Here is a 17498-nt window from a genome sequence, read left to right on the forward strand (position 1 = left end):
CCTGATTAAAGGTCCCAAAACGGTCTCCTCTATTTTAGAAAACACAGCTGACTATGAAGTATGGGGTTTGCTTATTGTTGAAGGCCATATGTTGACCTATAGTTTTTAATTTCTGTGTCATTTGGTCTCTTGTGGAGATTTGTCTCATTGACACTCATACCACATCTTCTTTTTCATATTGGCAGAACCTACTACTTTCTCCAGTCTCCACAGTAGTAATACTTAGAGTCTTAGACATTTTGAACCTCAAACTAAAGATCACCTCTCTAGTAAGGTCAGTTTTTTCTGTTACCAATGGTGACCATTACATACAGTTTTGACTGTATATTGGAGAAGGGATGATAAAACAAAACACAAGAAGTTTTTCCCCAAGATTTATTTGATATCACATGTTTATCACTGATATGTTAAGTAAACTGTGACTACTGTAATACATTTTGAACACATTATTTACATATGGCCACAGTTTCATACACAATGCTGTTTTTTTTCTACTAAATATAACTAATTTATGTATTTTATTTGTAGCACTGTTATCCTTATCCTTCAAACTTTAAATTACTGTATTTGAAGACAATAATTATGAAAATGATTTGAGAGCTAACACTGTCATTACAACCTATACATCAACATGATTAAATGATAAAATGATAATTAATGCATCTAAATATAGCTATGTCACACAAGTATAGCTATGCCACACACAAGTAAAATCCATCAAAAATATCACTAACCAATCATATTCAAGAATGGGGTTTCCCCCGTTTTTGTGTTGCTGAATTTCTGTCTCACTGACATGCATGTGTACTGGAATATCAGGAATATCCTTCTGTCATGGAGGTATTTTGTTGTTCAATTTTTAATCATCATGAGAAGATAGTGGTTTTAAACCAGCACAAGTTTACTCTATTACCACTATTACCTGTTGCATTGATTTTAATATTTATGATAACCGATTTCATGAGAAACTATAAAACTGAATACAAATTATCAACTAGGAAAATAATCTGCTTAGAATTTATCATTTGTATATTTAAATCAAAGCCAATTGGTGTATACAATAAATGAGACAACAATCTAACAACACAAAAAAACCCAAGATTTCTATTTTTCAAGAACAGTTATCTATCAATAAATCTATGTATTCAGGCAATTTCACACAAATGCACTTTCAAGCCTATGTCAAGAACACAAGAATAAAGTTAAAGCTAACAATACCAAAAATATACTATAAAATAGGTCAGTAATGATTTTTACTGTGGGATGGATAAAAAGGCTACAATGTTAGATTATGTCTTTTTTGAAAGCTAACAGCTGGTCATTAAAACCATAAAATATTGGCTTAAATTGCCATGTGCATACATTTAAACAAACCCATGGTTTATCTTTTTCCATAGTTTTTAGTATTACCTTGTTTGGATGATAATATTTCTTAAACTTATATAAACATACATAATCTTTTAAAAACCAACAGCAGAAAAATATAATTCTTAGGTATACAATAAATATAAAGATTAGATATATTAAAGATCATTAAGTACACAGTTTAATGGGTTTTTGTACAGACAAGCTGTTGAAATAACTTTAGATCAATATTTATTTTACATGAGCATAGTATAATAAATTATTAAATGATTTAAATGAATTAAATTTTAATTGATTATATACAGAGTTAACAGATACAACTTATATAAATGCAAAAGTTGAACATTTTTTAATATCTATCCTATAATTAAATAAAGTTAAAACTATACATAAATTTATGCCAATCATGATAAAAACAGATTTTCTTTCAATCATTTCTTTACTCTCAATTCAATATCCTCATAATTTCACCACCCAAGAAAAAATAATGAGATTATTCATGACAGAAATGTCATTTCATACAAACAAATTCATTAGCATTTCACACCATTTACATACATATATACATAAAAAGTTTTTAAATATAAGGGAAAAAAATATGAAATGTCAATTGTTAACATACATAATACATAATTCATTATTTCATCGTTAGGGTAAACAATCTATTTTGAACTAACCAACAAAAATACTTTCTATGAAAATAAAGTGTCAGAATTACTGATAAAAACAACAGCTATGACGTCGTCTACTAGTAAATATAGAAACAACATGAAAAGGTTGGGAAATCTATCACAGAGCTTTTCATAGGAATGTTAACCAATATATATAAATAAACTATTTTTTTAAATTTTGATCTCAAATTTGAGCAAGCTTTTAAATTTTAATATCTAACATCAACTTATATAACATGCAAAACAGACCTTTAACTAACAACATATAATAAGTTAAAAACAGGGCAGACATGAATGAGGTATGAGTGATAAGGGTCTGATTTTGTTTGTTAAATCTTACAATACATGTACATGTATGTTGAAATCAATATAGACCTACAATTACAAAACATTTGATATTTATATGTATTCAATTTGGGCAATTCAAATACCTTTTATTATTACAGAAGAAAGCAACATATGAGCCTTATATAGTCTCATTTCTAATTTAAAACTGAAAATCAGTAAGTAATTACTAAATCTACTGATACAGAATTTTATATTTGGAATGTATAACATTATTCAAAGATTTCCTTTTTTTGTCTCAAAATGTAAAAACAAAACAAAACTTGAAAGCTGCCCAATATATCACAATTTGAAATAAAAACAACTTTTGCATCACTTTAGTTTTTGTAGCAAGAGGTATCAACCAATCTATGTACAAATGTACACATGTTTATTTTTCAACAATTCCGGTTAACATACAGTTTTAACATTTTTTTACAAAACAAAAACAATAGATATCTACAATGAGAGATAATAAATAATTATGCAGGTAACAAATTTTTGATGGATGACTTCTTGACTAGATGCATGTTTCATATTAAGCCAAATACAGATGCAAACATCATTATATGAAGGAAAACGAAGTAGACCCATATCATTTTCCTTATTCCAGGTCGTTGTCTCATCAAGCGTGTTAGCTGTCGGCCAGATACACAGTAGTATTCCCTAAAAATCAAAGGGAGACAATTAGCTTACTAACTTTGAGAACATTCAAAAGACACAACTTTAATCAAACTACTTTTAATGTGTTAATAGTTTCTTACATTTGTTGCTTACTAAACAAATTAATTCAGATATTTTTTGAAAAACTGAATGCTTGTAATCATTGGACTTAGTTCTGTGAAACCAATGATCATTAAACTTGATAAATATCAGAACAAATGATATTTCATCATTCTCATGTTTTGATTTTTCCACACACTGAAGCAATAAAACCTAACAATAGACACCAATGATGAAGACATCCCAATGTTTCGCTTTACAAGGATTTCATTGCAGACGAGGCAAAAACAGTTAGTCTTACATCTTCCTTCCAAAGTCCCATGTGTATATATGTGCTTAAAGGATTTTCATGCATATTATTATAAAATTAAATTCAAAATGTTTTCATAAATCTTTAAGAATAGACAACAAAAATACAATACATACTTCTGTATTCTCAGCCATCTTGTCATTCTGCAGAAATAAGTTGTATCATTTCTCACTGAAAGTAAATCAAACAGGGAAGATAAATCTAAAAGGCTTTTTAATATGTAGTGTGAATAATATATTATCTAACAAACTAGGAAAACTTTCAACAGAGCTCACAAGTGTATACATACTCTACTTATATAGAGTCTGACAGTGACCCCTAATTGGATAATTATACGTTATTTTTATACGTTGATAAATGTCTGGTAAAGGATAACAAATAACTGTCAGACACTATATAATTAAAGGCAGGGTTTTCATTAGAGGTTGCCATTTGGTATCTGGCATAAAATATGAAATTTTGGCAAATTACTTCTTTTTTTAGAGGAAGTTTTTTTACAAAAGAATCATAGCAGTTTGACAGCTTCCATTTTTCAAGTCTCTCCATTTTTTTCTTTATCAGCCTTTTAACCTTAAACTTGTCACATGTTGTGGTCTTGACAGAACATCAATAATCAGCTGTTTGGAAAAAAAACCCAAGCATTTGATAGATATCAAGATGTTAATTGTATTGCTGAAAAAAATTGTTTGTACAAATGGCCTCACGTTTCATTTAAATTGGCTGTGTTTACAACTTTAAAAATAAAGTTGGCACTTCCTAATCATTAAAGTCCTTGAACTATAAAATAAAAATTATCCAATAAATATAATTATTTACAATCCAATAACCCTGGAAAAGGGGATAGGTGGACAGTTTCATTGATTTTGTAATGTCCCTTTATTGAATTCATAAATGTATTTTTTTTATTTATTCAAATTCATTGTTTATTTATCAAAATGTTGATGAAGGAATAATTAGAGGCTCTAAAGCAGAGGCGGATTTAGGGGGGGGGGGGGCCCTTTTTGGAAAAAAAATTGGTTGCTTATATAGGGAATCACTGAAGCGTGAGTGGAGCGGGCCCCCTCTTAGATCAGTCAGTGGGCCCCCACTAATGAAAATTTCTGGATCCGCCACTGTAAAGAGCCTGTCTCGCTCACCTAGGTCTAAGTGAATATTCAACAAAGGACACAGATGAGATGGATTCATGACACCGGACACAATTTTTAAACTAGATACCCCAATGATGATTGTGGACAAGTTTGATTTTATTTGGCCCAGTAGTTCCAGAGGAGAAGATTTTTGTAAAAGTTAACAACGGACGAAGACGACGGACGACAGACGATGGATGCCGGACGCCAAGTGATGGGAAAAGCTCACTTGACCCTTTGGGTGATTTATGTACACCAAGACTCCATATAACACATAAATAGAGTTCAAAATTAAAAGTAAGCTTGTTTGCAAAGAGTTCAATAAGTCTGCACGAAATAAAATTAAAGTGGGGAAAAATGAAATAGTTATCAAAAACCCTGAATAGAGTGCCACTATAAAACGATCATTTTGCCTTTGAAGAAGGTCCATGAAGGACCAAATGGGTCAGGCTATGAATCATAAACAGGCACTGTTAATTATTTAATTTCTTCGTTACCCATACTTTTTACTGTTATTTATATACTTTAAACGAAATTTCACTGCTTATCAAAATGACAATTTATAAAATACAGGTCAAAGTTATAAATAGAGGACAAGTACTGTAAATTCAAAAACTATTGCGTGCATTTATTATTGCCATTTTGTCATTTAAGACTCAAATGCAATTTTAACTTTTACAATTTTGAGAAAAATCCTATTTAAAGTCATATGAAAAGAGTGAGTGGTAAAAAATAATGTTTGTCCAATTCTTGAACCAATGCATGTATACATCATAAACTTAGTCCTCTGTGCACGATTTTATCATTATTTTCGCAAATATATCATATAATCGTCAATTTTTTTTCAATCTGTTTGTAATGATTTAACAAATATGGCTGCTCATTAAATGCCATGTTTTGAAGCCGAGCTTTACTGATTGTCACCTTATAGTAAACAAATCACAAAAAGCATGGGTATTGAGCACGTGTTTAACATGTATAATTAGATATTTGTTTATTTCAATGACAGATCCATGCGTATTGTGGTCACCGGATTTTTACGAGGAGGGTTACGCTCGGGTCACTATGCATACAGAAAATATGTCGGCTAATTGCTTGCTGGAATTATTAAAAATAAGTAAACTTCTTCTAAATGTGGACAAATTAAAGAATTTTCCTCAGAAAAAAGTATATGTACATAAGTTGTATAATGAAAACTAACCATTTAGTTATAAAAAACATATGCATATTTTTTTTTTATTTGAGGTTTCTTATGACTTTAGTTCATATAAAATATTAACAACTTAACCTCGCAATAATTTCTAAACTAACAGTATATTAGAGATCACCAACATGTATATAAGATCATATAATATAATAAAAAACAAACACATAAAAGAATATCACAAATCATCATCATTTGAATTAATGTTAAAAAAAGAAATTCAGGTTCTTTATTTAAGCTAAATTCAATTCATAAGACTTACATAACATTGGACTTTCTTCTCTTATTCTGTCATCATCATAATCATCTTCTCCCATATCTATCTTCAACTGTTGGTAAAAGAGTATAACATAACTTAATTATCATTAATATATACTTTTAAATATAAATTTAATACAAATCTAAGATTGGTTTCACTAATTTTATGGACTTTCTAATAAAGCACATGTATAATCTGTGAAAAATCATCTAACATTTTAAATACAAAGTTCTCAAAACAATGTTGTTTAGGTGTCAGACCACCAATTACTCCCTCCAATTTAGAACGTATGTAAAAGTAGCCCTACTCTGACACAAAATAGTGCTTTTGATGTCCTTGTTTACTTAAACTAACCAATAAATTTGCAGTAATGAAACTTTTGGTGAAAGAGACATATATTTAGACCAATTCGAGCCAAAATTCACTTGTCTATGAGTTTGCATTAAAAAATAAGGATTAATGCGCTACATAGTACACTAATTTAAGATTTCCAGAAAACAGAGAGTTATTTTGGTTTTATCTGTCTTTTCAAGATCAGAAATTTGTTACAAGACTTTAAACATTGGTTGAAAATTGGCATGTAGAAAGGTGATACATGTACAATTCAGCACATACCTGGTTTCCTTGAAATTAAACTTAAGGTAAAATATTTAGAAAGCTGTGAAAATTGCAAAATTTGGTTGAACAGATAGGGATTTTTAATTGGTGGTCTGACACCTTTATACTGTACCTTTCCGTAAGTATTGTTTACAACCAATTTTCTTTTTGATTATTAACAAACAAGTTACAATTTGTATTTCTAGACCCACAAGATGCATTAACCCTTGATAGATACAATGATTTCATTGATAACTATGACTTATCAACCATAAGACAAAAACTTTGCTATAAATAATCTTTGAAGTTATGCTAAAGATTTCCTTTGAATATTCACTTACCTCATCTCCCGTCTCTATACACCTAAGCCTAGCCTGGACAGCTGATAGAGCCTCTTCAGTCTGCAGTCTCTGTTCTCTCTCCATTTGTAATGTCTTTTCCAACCTCTCATTTGTTTCTGTTAATTGAGTTCTCACTCTGGCAAAGTCTGCCAATCTATAATGAAATATTTCATTGGGTAATTTTAATAGCAATATTTTGTCAATTAAAATTCTATTTCTAACAGCAAAAACTTAGGCAAGTAAGTTATCAGGGGAGATAATACATTCATTTATTTATTTATATGCAGAATAAAATTATGCAAATCAAAGTGGTCTCCCCTTGAATAGTTACGAAAGGAATTAACAGTTGGCATAAAATACAATTTTAACTTAATTTTTGTTTACCAAACAGGATGAAATTTTAAAGCATTTTCAAGGCTTAAGACATATCTACATACAAACATAGCTTAACCTTTGAGCACTTATGCTTTATAAAACTCAGTTGGATTAAACTGCTGACAGTAAAACAGCACACTAATGTCTCATCTACATTGTGTCTTAACAGACCAAACAAAATTAGCTCGTGCACAAACCTGGCCTCAAATTCTTTGTTTTCCATCCTCATGTCTTCTGATGTCTGTCGAAGTGGTTTGTCATTGATTGAGCTTTGAATAGCTGGCAACTTTTCAACTTTGACCTCAGACAGTTCTATAGCATTAGCCTTTTGAATTTTCTCAGATGTAGCTTTTCTTTCAAATGAAATTAACTGAAATATAAAAGAAATGATTTTACTTCTACATAATCAAAACTGATTATTTGGAACAATATCTCTATTTTTAAGAAATATAAATCAAATAAAAAGTTTCACTGAAAGTCCTACAAAGTACAAAATAATGTACACCTAAACTCAAATTCATGCAGAGTAGACTATACAGAGATTCAATGAAATTGTCTTTGTCAAATATTATTTTCTGGCAGATCTAAAAATCACTTGGATAGTAACTCAACTTTATATTATTTAAAATCAAATATCAAATAATTCCATGATACTGAAGCAATATGCCATGTAGTGAAACACCCACTTTAATATTAGTGGTACAAAATATGATTGATTGATTATAGATTGATAATTTGATTATTGGCTTCCTCTAATGAAATGAAATTAAGAGCACAAGATAATATTCAATTTATGTACACAGATTTTGAACTGTTTTACATTGATGTGTATGTACACACATCTCACTTGCATATTATATAAATATGTCTATTTCTTATCATCTCAGAAACATCAGTTCATTCTTAGATACTAAGATATCTGTATCATTAATTGGAAAACAGAAAGTTTAATAGCAAAATTTAAGATAGAAGAGATGATTTTTCATTTTCCTATTGTTAATTATCCATTTTTAGATGATGATGTTCCCCTGTTACCATTTTATTGTGTTTATATATCTTGTGTATGTAAAAATGTATTTGATTTTAACCAAATAAACAAAAAAGCAAACCCACCTTAGCCTGGAGTTCATTGTGTGCCTGGTACAATAATCTGTATTGTTTTTGTAGAGAACTCAGCTCTTGTTCTCGCCCCCTTAGAGCCTGTGAAAAGTTACCAAGCTGTTTGTTCAGATGACTTCTGTCCTCTGCTAACTGGCTCACCTGTAAAAATTGAAATGCACATAGCTTATTCTGGCATGTAAATAGGCTGCAAGAAGTTTCCCTCATAATATAAATTTATTGCTATTTTACGAAATTTCTTTGATCTTACTGACGGATAATTTCCTTTCTCAGCACAGTAATGTGATATGAAAAATTAAAAAGTTATGGCGCACATGCCATTGTCAATGTAAACATCAAGGGCGTCATACTAGGCAAAATAGTGACAGATATATTATTATTGGTCATCTCAACTTGATTGCTTTTCTCATTTCCTACTCTCAATCATTTTTAATAACTACAATAAGTTTACATTTTATGTTTATAGAAAATTTGAAACAATAAAAGACCACCGCCCCCCTCCCCCACAAAAAAAAAGCAACAAACAAACATAGCAATTGACAATTTACACACCTGTCTTGCAAGCTGTTGACACCTGGCTTCTCTCTGTTGTAATCTATGGTTTAACTGGTTACTTTCTGTTTGTGCCTGATTCTTCTGTCCCATAGCCACATTAAACTGTTTCTGTAACTGGTCATAATCTGCCTGAAACCTACTCGTCTGTTTTCCATCCTCATTGGACAGATTTAATTGGGATTGTAGGGAATTTTTATCAAACACTAACTGTTGTAATTCTCCCTCAACTTTTAGTAATTCCTGATTCACTTGAACGTTTTGATCAGAGTTTGTTTCTATTTGTTTTTCAAGATCTAGAATATGTTTGATCAGTCTGTCTTTTTCTCTTTCAAAATGGTCTCTTTCTTCTTTGATGATTAAAACATCTTTTTGAGACTCGCCTTGTTTTAACAGTCTTTGATGAAGTTCTTCTATTTGCTTTGCCATATTTGAATTGTCATTAATGATCTTACTATATTCTGCATTCATACTATTTAAATCAGTTTGTAATTTATCAAACATTGCACTTTTTTCATCTAACAATTGTTTTAACTTTTCATTCTCTTGTTTCATCATGCCACTTTCTCTTGAACTAGAATCTGGAGATTTTCCAACGTTTCGTACCTGTTCACGTTTAATATTTTCATCAACCTCCACAACTTGTTTCACATCTAAATTATTCAGGAGAGAACTTATCTCTAAATTCTTTTCCTTAATTTCATTTTTCAAATTATCAACATTTTTCACAGCCTCAGAATATTTTTCTCCCATTTCTTGGAATTCTTTCTGAAGTGAATCAAACATTTTGACCTTCATTTCTTGTGGACTTGTCCTTGACCTTAACCTTTCATTCTCTGACATCAATTCATTCAGTTCTTCATTGATGATATCTAATTGTTCTCTCAATCCTTCAACTTCTGAGTTATCAGCTTGAGTGCTTTCAGCAGCTTGCTTGATAAGATTACTATTTTCTTTCTCTAGATTTTCAAATTTCTTGTTCTGTTCTTCAAACTCACTTTGTAACTTGTCAAACATTTGTAGTTTCATTTTATCAGGGCCAGCACCTTGTTTTAGATTCTCATTTTCGGACATTAATTCATTTAGTTCCTCGTTGATCATTTGAAGCTGCTCCTCCAAATCCGTGACCTTGGAGTCATTAGCTGCCACTTGAGGTCTATCAGAATCTTTAGATTTTTCTTGTTCCACAGTTTTAAGTTTTTCATTCTCTTCCATTGCAGTACTGTATTTCTCAGCAAGGTCAGAAAATTGTTTTTGTAATGTATCATACATTTGTTCTTTCATTGCTGAAGGGTTAGATTTCAACCTTTCATTCTCAGACATGACTTCATTGAGCTCTTCATTTATAAGTTCCAATTGTTCTTCAAGGTCAGTCACATGATCATCTGAAGAAGAGGCTGTTTTTCCTTGTTTCAAATTTTCCAATTCTGCTTCTTTGGTTTTCAGTGATACCTTAGTTTGGTCTAGATCCTCTTTCATTTTTTTCCAATGTTCCTCACTGATACCAGATTTGTGTTCCTTCCTTGTACTTTCTAGCTCTAACCTAAGATCTTCAATCTCTTCTTCTAGTGATGACATTTCCTGAAGTTTCCAGTCCAGTCCTTCTCTTTCAACTTGTTGTTGCTTACACAATGTTCGTAACTTTTCAACTTCCTTTTTCAAATCATCAACATTATCAGCTCCTTGAGCATTTTTAAATTCAGTCTTCAAGTTTTCTACTTTCTCTTTTGAGTCTTTCTTTTCATTGATCAGATCTTCCCTTAGACCGTCCATTTCTTCCATTATTTGTTCATGTTCTGATTCAAGTTCAGAGATTCTAGTTTTTAAAACAGCTAACTGATTATTTTCTTTTTCTAATTCAGATATCTTGTTTCTCAAATCATTGACATCTCCACCCCCACCTTGCATTTGTTTGATTTTATGAAAATGTTCCTCTTTTTCTCGATTTAATGTTTGTTTTAGATTAGCAACAATTTCCCTGTAGCTTTTACACTCAGATTCGAGTTCATCACACAACGATTGATTTTCCCTTACTTGTCTCTCATTTTCACTTTTACTTCGTTCCAAGATTTCAATTTCTGATCGTAATATTTCAGTTTCTACATGGAGTGTTTCTTTTTCTTTCAATCCTTGGTTCAAAGATTCTGATAATTTAGAATTCTCCTGTTTTAATATTTGACAATCATCAGATAATTTCAGATTTTGAGATTTTAACTCTATTAATTGAGAACTTTCCGTTTCAATTTGCTGAAGCAATACTTCGATACGACTTTTATATTTTGTTTCATTTTCTAACACATGTGTATTCAATTTTTCATTCTTCAATTTTTCTGTGTCTAAAGATTGTATCACTTCCTCTTTTTCTCTTTTAACATTTTTTAATTCCAGTTCATATTTTTCTATTTCTTCTTTCAAAGCTTTGGTTGATGTCTCTGCATTAACATGGCCACTTTCCAAATTTGTAGTGGTCTCAGCAAGTTTTTCTTTAGTCTGATCTAGTTCAGTTTGTAAAGCCTGATTTTTAGCCTTGAATGCTTTAAGTTTAGTCAACATCTTCTCACATTTTGTCTCATTTACTGACACTTTCTCATGTAATGTTTTTATTTCATCTTTCAGAGCCTGAATTTCATGATTTTCTTCAGGGGCTGCTTGCCTAAGAGGCACAACTTGTACTTTTTCGATAGCATCACCCCAACCCTCCTGTACTTGAGAATCTAAACCATATTCTGTTGCTGACTCTGTAAGTGGATCAATGGCTACCTTTTCTATTGTATCTCCCCATCCCATGTCTGTAACATGAGCTACATCTTTATCCATTTTCTCAGTTACTTCTTCTTTTCTTTCATTTATCATGCTATATTTAGATTCTAGTTCATTTTTTTCTTGACTAAGAATATTACATTTCTCTGTCAGTTCAACAATACCTTGCTTTAAATTTTCAACATCTGTTTCCAAATCATGAATTTTTTGTTGAGATTTATCCAGTTCACTATTTAATTCTAATTTTACTTGAGAATCTGTGGCTGAATTTAAAGTTAATGTTTCACATGTACTTTCTAGTTCTTGTAGTCTCTGAAGAGCTTCAGTTTTATTTTCTACTTCTCCTTTCAGATTAAGAATTTGTTCATTTGCCTGAGATAGTTTTTCCTCTAACTCCTCTCTAGCACTCTCTTTAGTTGATAATTCTGACCTACTAAGATCTAGTTCTTCTTTATTACTATTAACCTCTGTTTGTAAATGTTCATTTTGTGCTGTAACTTCACTTAATTTTGCTTGCAGTTTCTGACATTGCTGTACAAGTTCGCTCATAGCTGTCTCAGAGTCTTTGTTGTTACCTGTTACTGCAGAAAACGATAACTCCAAATCTTGCTTTTCTGTAGTTAGTCTGTCAACACATAATTTAAGTTCAAGATTTTCCTCTGAAATCTTTTCAAGAGTCAGTGATAACTGGTCCTTTTCTTTAGAAATATTTTCTGTAGACTGTTTAAGTTCTTCAATATGTTTTGAAAGTGTTTCTTTTTCACTCATAAGATTACTGTTTCCTTCAGCTAAAATTGCAATTTGTTCTTGTAAAGATAAATTCTCTGATTTTAAATTTTCACTATCTGTGACCTGATTGGTTAATTCCAAAATTTCATTCCTCAGTGTTTCATTTTTTGCTGTCAGTTCATTTAATTCAGATTCTTTAGATTCAATTGTATTTTGAATCATTGTTATCTGGTCAGAAAACTGACTTTGCAGTAACTGTTTTTCTTCTGTTTGATTGGCTAATTTAATTTCAATATCTTTCATACTTTCCTTATACTGATGATCTAGTTGTGAGATATTCTCTTGCAGAGACTGATTTTCTTTTATTTGATTGGTTAATTTGGTTTCATAAAAACTTTGCAAGTCTTCAACTTTCTTTTCAATTTCATCACCTAAAGTCTCTTCACTATTCTCTAGTTTTTGTTTTAGGACACTTATTTCCTGTTCTGATGTTCCGATAACATCTTTTATAATTTCAGAAACTTGATTCAGATTTTGGAAATCTATATGATGTAATTGAGGTGTGAGCAGTTTGAGACTGTGAGCAAATTGAGATAAATTTTCTTCATGGAATGCTAACTGATTTGATAAATCTACAATCTTTGAAGCTGTTTGTTCAAGATTTTTCTGAAGACTTTGCTTTTCTTCTTCAAGTTGCCCTTTTTCTATTTCCCCTTGTTTAACATCATTCTGCAGCTGTTCCACTGATGACGTCTGCTTTCTGACTTCCTGTTGAAGAGATTGTATCAGTTCTTCAAAATTTCCTACTCTTTCTTCCATTTCTTTAACATAACTTTCTTTTTCTTCAGTTATTTTTTCTAACTCTAAAATTTTTGTTGATAATTTTTCAATTTCTGATTGTTTTTCTTGAAGTTCCTGTTTTTCCTCTTGAGCATCCAACTGAGATTTTTCTAAAGAGCTATTTATAGCAACATGATCATTTGAAAGTTGTTCATATTTTTGTGACAATTCTGACAATTGATTTTCTAATTCTGATTTTGTTTCTTCTAATACTGTTGAAGATTCAAATAATGTTTTGAACTTTTCTTTGATTTCTGCATATTGATGTTCTTTTGTTGATAATTGATTAGATAATGTTTCTATTTCAGATGATTTCTGTTCAAGGAGTTCTTTGACTTCCAATAACTCTGCCTGTTTGCTTTCAAGTTCTTTTGATTTTGTCTGACTATCCTCTTCTTCATGACCCTGAATAAGAAAATAATATTAAATACGTTTCTTTACATTTAATAAAAGAATAATTTATTACAATATATTACATTCTTTTTTTCAATATAATATGTTATTTTGATTGGCTATTAGCTAGCAATCTTGTGTTTTTCTGAAATTAACCTTCATTTTCATGATCACAGCAAACAATGTAGTTATAATCATTGAATGCTTCTTTTAGTAATTTTATAGGGTTGTAAAAGTGTTGACTGTGCACACATCTTTAGAAAATGAACATGGGGAAGCTTTTACAATCCAATAATTTAACAAAAAATTACAAATAATTATAAAATGAAGTATACTTGAAAATAATGGTAATCTAAATTTTTGTTTTGTTTTTAGGTCTGACATAAATATGCAAATAACTGTTTTATTTTTAAATGTTTAATGTCAAACAATTTACTTTACAGGGAAAAAATTAATGAAGAACAATGTTGAATAAGTTCATTATTCCCGAGGGAAGAGTAGCATCTCAAGCCCATGCAATTCTTTATAACATGTGAGAAAAATTTTAAAATTGGATTGACATATAATTGATATTTTCTGGTCACAGAGTTCTTTTTATCATGATTATACTGAAGTTTAATATGATTTAACAACTGTTTCCATCATAATCTAAATAACTGCTGTAAAGAGCCACCAAGTTTTCAGTATAATTCAAAATATTACAAACCTCAGCTTTAGCAGCTTCTTCCTTCTCTTTGATTGTTTTCTGTAATTGGAACTTCAATTTCTTAGCAGTAGCAAGTGCTTTCTTAAACTGAAGTTCTTTATCATCAAATGCTTTCTTCATTTCTGCAAGTGCTTCCTCTTTCTCTGAGAGTGACTGTTTGATTTCACTTATTTCTGTCTCCCTGGTCGTAATTGTAGCTGTCAGAGATTCGTTTGCATCAGCCAAGGGAGATAATGTTTCCTCTTCTTCCTGAAGATTTTCAACCAATGATATGATTTTCTGGTCTTTTTCTGAGACAGTATGTTTTAGTTTTTCTATCGACGTTTGTAACTCTAAAATTGATGAATCCTTTTCTGATAAAGACTGATTAGCATCTTCTAAGGTTGTTAACTCTTCATCTTTCTCTGTTATGACATCCTTTAAATTATCAATTAACCCTTGCATTTCGTTGATTTTCTCTTCTTTTTCATTTGAAGCCTGAATTAAATTTTCTACTATTTTTTTCTGTTCATCAAGGCTAAGCTGTAGTTCTTCAGATAATTGCTCATATTTCAGTCTCTGCTCACCTAGTTCTTTAAGATTTTTCTCATATTTTTGAATAGTTTCATCTTTTTCAGCTGCGTTTTCATTAAATGTTTCTATCATTTTCCTTTGTTCCTCTACAGTGATTTCCAGTCTTTCTGACAAGCTTTCATATTTGCATTTCTCTTGTGTTATTTCTGATACCTCATTTCTATATTCATTAATTGTCTTTTTATGTTCGTCCTGTTGAGTAAGTAACTGCCTCTGAAGATTTTCGATTTCCTGCTTAGAGAGAACACATTCCTCTTTTAGATCTTGAATCTGACTGGTTAACATTGTAATGTCAAGTTTTAGGTTTTCTCTATCATTTTTACTGAAACCATTCTGAAAAAAAGAATCAAACAGATAAATAATTTGATATATAATGTATATACATATAAACTTTTGCCATCATGACCATCAAATAATCTTCAACATTTGTATACAAGTTTTTGTTGTTCAAATATTTTGGCCTTTAAAATATATTTAAGCATCCCAATTGCAGGTGATTGTTACAATTTTACCTCTTTTTAATTAATTTAATAAATGTCATGCTTTCTTGTTGTTTCATTTTCAACCAAAATATATGTTTAACTTTTTGATTATGTATATCATTGCAGTAAGTTTTTATTGGGCGGAGGGAGTCCATGCACAACTGACTTTGACTGTCCTTGCAAAGAAATAGAAATGTCTTCATGCCTTGAAGGTATTCATCATATTGTGAGTTCAATTGTGTCTTATAACTTAAAAGTGCCTTTAATGGTATTTGTTTTATACATCAATTAAAAGCCTAGTTGACAATTTACAGCAGATTTCAGTCGGTACGGTGTTTATTAATCTCAACTTGTACAATTCGTTCGTGTATGTAACAATGTTTTAGATTTTAACGAGAGAAATTTATGTATAACTGAAAAATTATTACACCAGGGTTTTCGATATCACAAACTAGTCAAAACATTTACTAAATTTTATCATCGGTATAAAGACATTATTCATAAATATAGCTCAACATGCAGACTTTTAATACGTTCAGGTATTTCACATCCAATTTTTTATGGAAATATTCTTTATAAAGCAAAGGTGTCAGTATTCACCTCAGAAACTTACAAAACCTTTGAATAGACTTATTAAGAAGGGATATAATTACGATACTGTTGTCAAGTAATTAAAGATTGCATATTTTGGCGTTAATATTGAGTCACTGATAAGGTCTTTGCATCAGAACTAAACACATTTATTCTAAAAACAGTTGTTGGCATGACACGGGTGATGTTCTTCTCATATATGTTATGATGATATGATAATAAACCCCTAACGGGAAGGATTGTGCCTGATGTTCATATGATGAAATCATAATCTTTCAGTCAGTTTAATTGAAGTCTGGAGCTGGCATGTCAGTTAACTGCTAGTAATCTGTTGTTATTTATGTATTATTGTCTTTTTGTTTATTTTCTTTGGTTACATCTTCTGACATCAGACTCGGACTTCTCTTGTACTGAATTTTAATGTGCATATTGTTATGCGTTTACTTTTCTACATTGGTTAGAGGTATAGGGGGAGGGTTGAGATCTCACAAACATGTTTAACCCCGCCTCATTTTTGCGCCTGTCCCAAGTCAGGAGCCTCTGGCCTTTGTAAGTCTTGTATTATTTTAATTTTAGTTTCTTGTGTACAATTTGGAAATTAGTATGGGGTTCATTATCACTGGACTAGTATATATTTGTTTAGGGGCCAGCTGAAGGACGCCTCTGGGTGCAGGAATTTCTTGCTACATTGAAGACCTGTTGGTGACCTTCTGCTGTTGTTTTTTATTTGGTTGGGTTGTTGTCTCTTTGACACATTCCCCATTTCCATTCTCAATTTTAATGTGTAATATCTTTGGTTAGCTGAACCATGAAGTCATTGTAAGGTTAGGTAAACTACCCTCCTTTAATAGTAGGCTAGCCCAATAGATCCATCTCTCTGTGGGACTAAGCTACTTTAAAAGGAGGGTAGTATACCTTACCTAACAATGACTTCACGGTTCAGCTAACAAGCAAACTAACCAAAGATGTTACCATTAGCTACATACTGACTGAAATCTGCTGTAATCATTTATAATACCTAAGAAACATGCATAAACAAATCAAGTACATTACCTCAGCAGCAGACTGTAGTGTTTGGACCTTTTCTACCATTACAGCTTCTTCTATAAATGGAACTCTGCAATATTCAAAACATGCTTTAGTTATGACTATAAAAAAAACACTACAGATGAATCGCACACAAATCATTGTATACATGTACTTAAATTATTAACCAGCTTGATAATAAATGATAATGGATGAGTACAAATATCCAGTGGCATTAATTCCTACATACATACCAAGTAGTGAGCATGATTTGAAATTGATCCATGTCTTATGCTAGACCAACCTTTTAAGTCAGAAATGTGTACTCGCTGCATTTGTTTGTACCTGTCCTAAGTTAGGAACCTTATGTTCAGTGGTTGTTGTTTGTTGATGTGGTTCATAAGTGTTTCTCTTTTCCCCTTTATTATATA

The 17498-nt window shown here is 30.9% G+C and overlaps 1 protein-coding gene across 3 annotated transcripts in view; it reads right to left on the reverse strand.

Annotated features, from left to right (window-relative positions):
• Positions 1 to 358: 358 nt before the first annotated feature.
• Positions 359 to 17498, reverse strand: part of LOC134688241 (golgin subfamily B member 1-like) — a 49979-nt gene continuing 32839 nt past the window's right edge. For all 3 annotated transcript variants that reach the window (XM_063548741.1, XM_063548743.1, XM_063548742.1), the window contains 9 exons: positions 17095 to 17158; positions 14396 to 15301; positions 8968 to 13701; positions 8410 to 8556; positions 7494 to 7666; positions 6922 to 7075; positions 5987 to 6053; positions 3510 to 3564; positions 359 to 3026 (listed from right to left, as the gene is read on the reverse strand). In XM_063548741.1, coding sequence (XP_063404811.1) covers positions 2894 to 3026; positions 3510 to 3564; positions 5987 to 6053; positions 6922 to 7075; positions 7494 to 7666; positions 8410 to 8556; positions 8968 to 13701; positions 14396 to 15301; positions 17095 to 17158 — 6433 coding nt within the window. In that variant the 3' untranslated portion in view covers positions 359 to 2893. The remainder of the gene's footprint in view (positions 3027 to 3509; positions 3565 to 5986; positions 6054 to 6921; positions 7076 to 7493; positions 7667 to 8409; positions 8557 to 8967; positions 13702 to 14395; positions 15302 to 17094; positions 17159 to 17498) is intronic.

Source organism: Mytilus trossulus, chromosome 10 (assembly GCF_036588685.1).
Source record: "Mytilus trossulus isolate FHL-02 chromosome 10, PNRI_Mtr1.1.1.hap1, whole genome shotgun sequence".
In the NCBI taxonomy this organism is placed as follows: Eukaryota; Metazoa; Mollusca; class Bivalvia; order Mytilida; family Mytilidae; genus Mytilus; species Mytilus trossulus.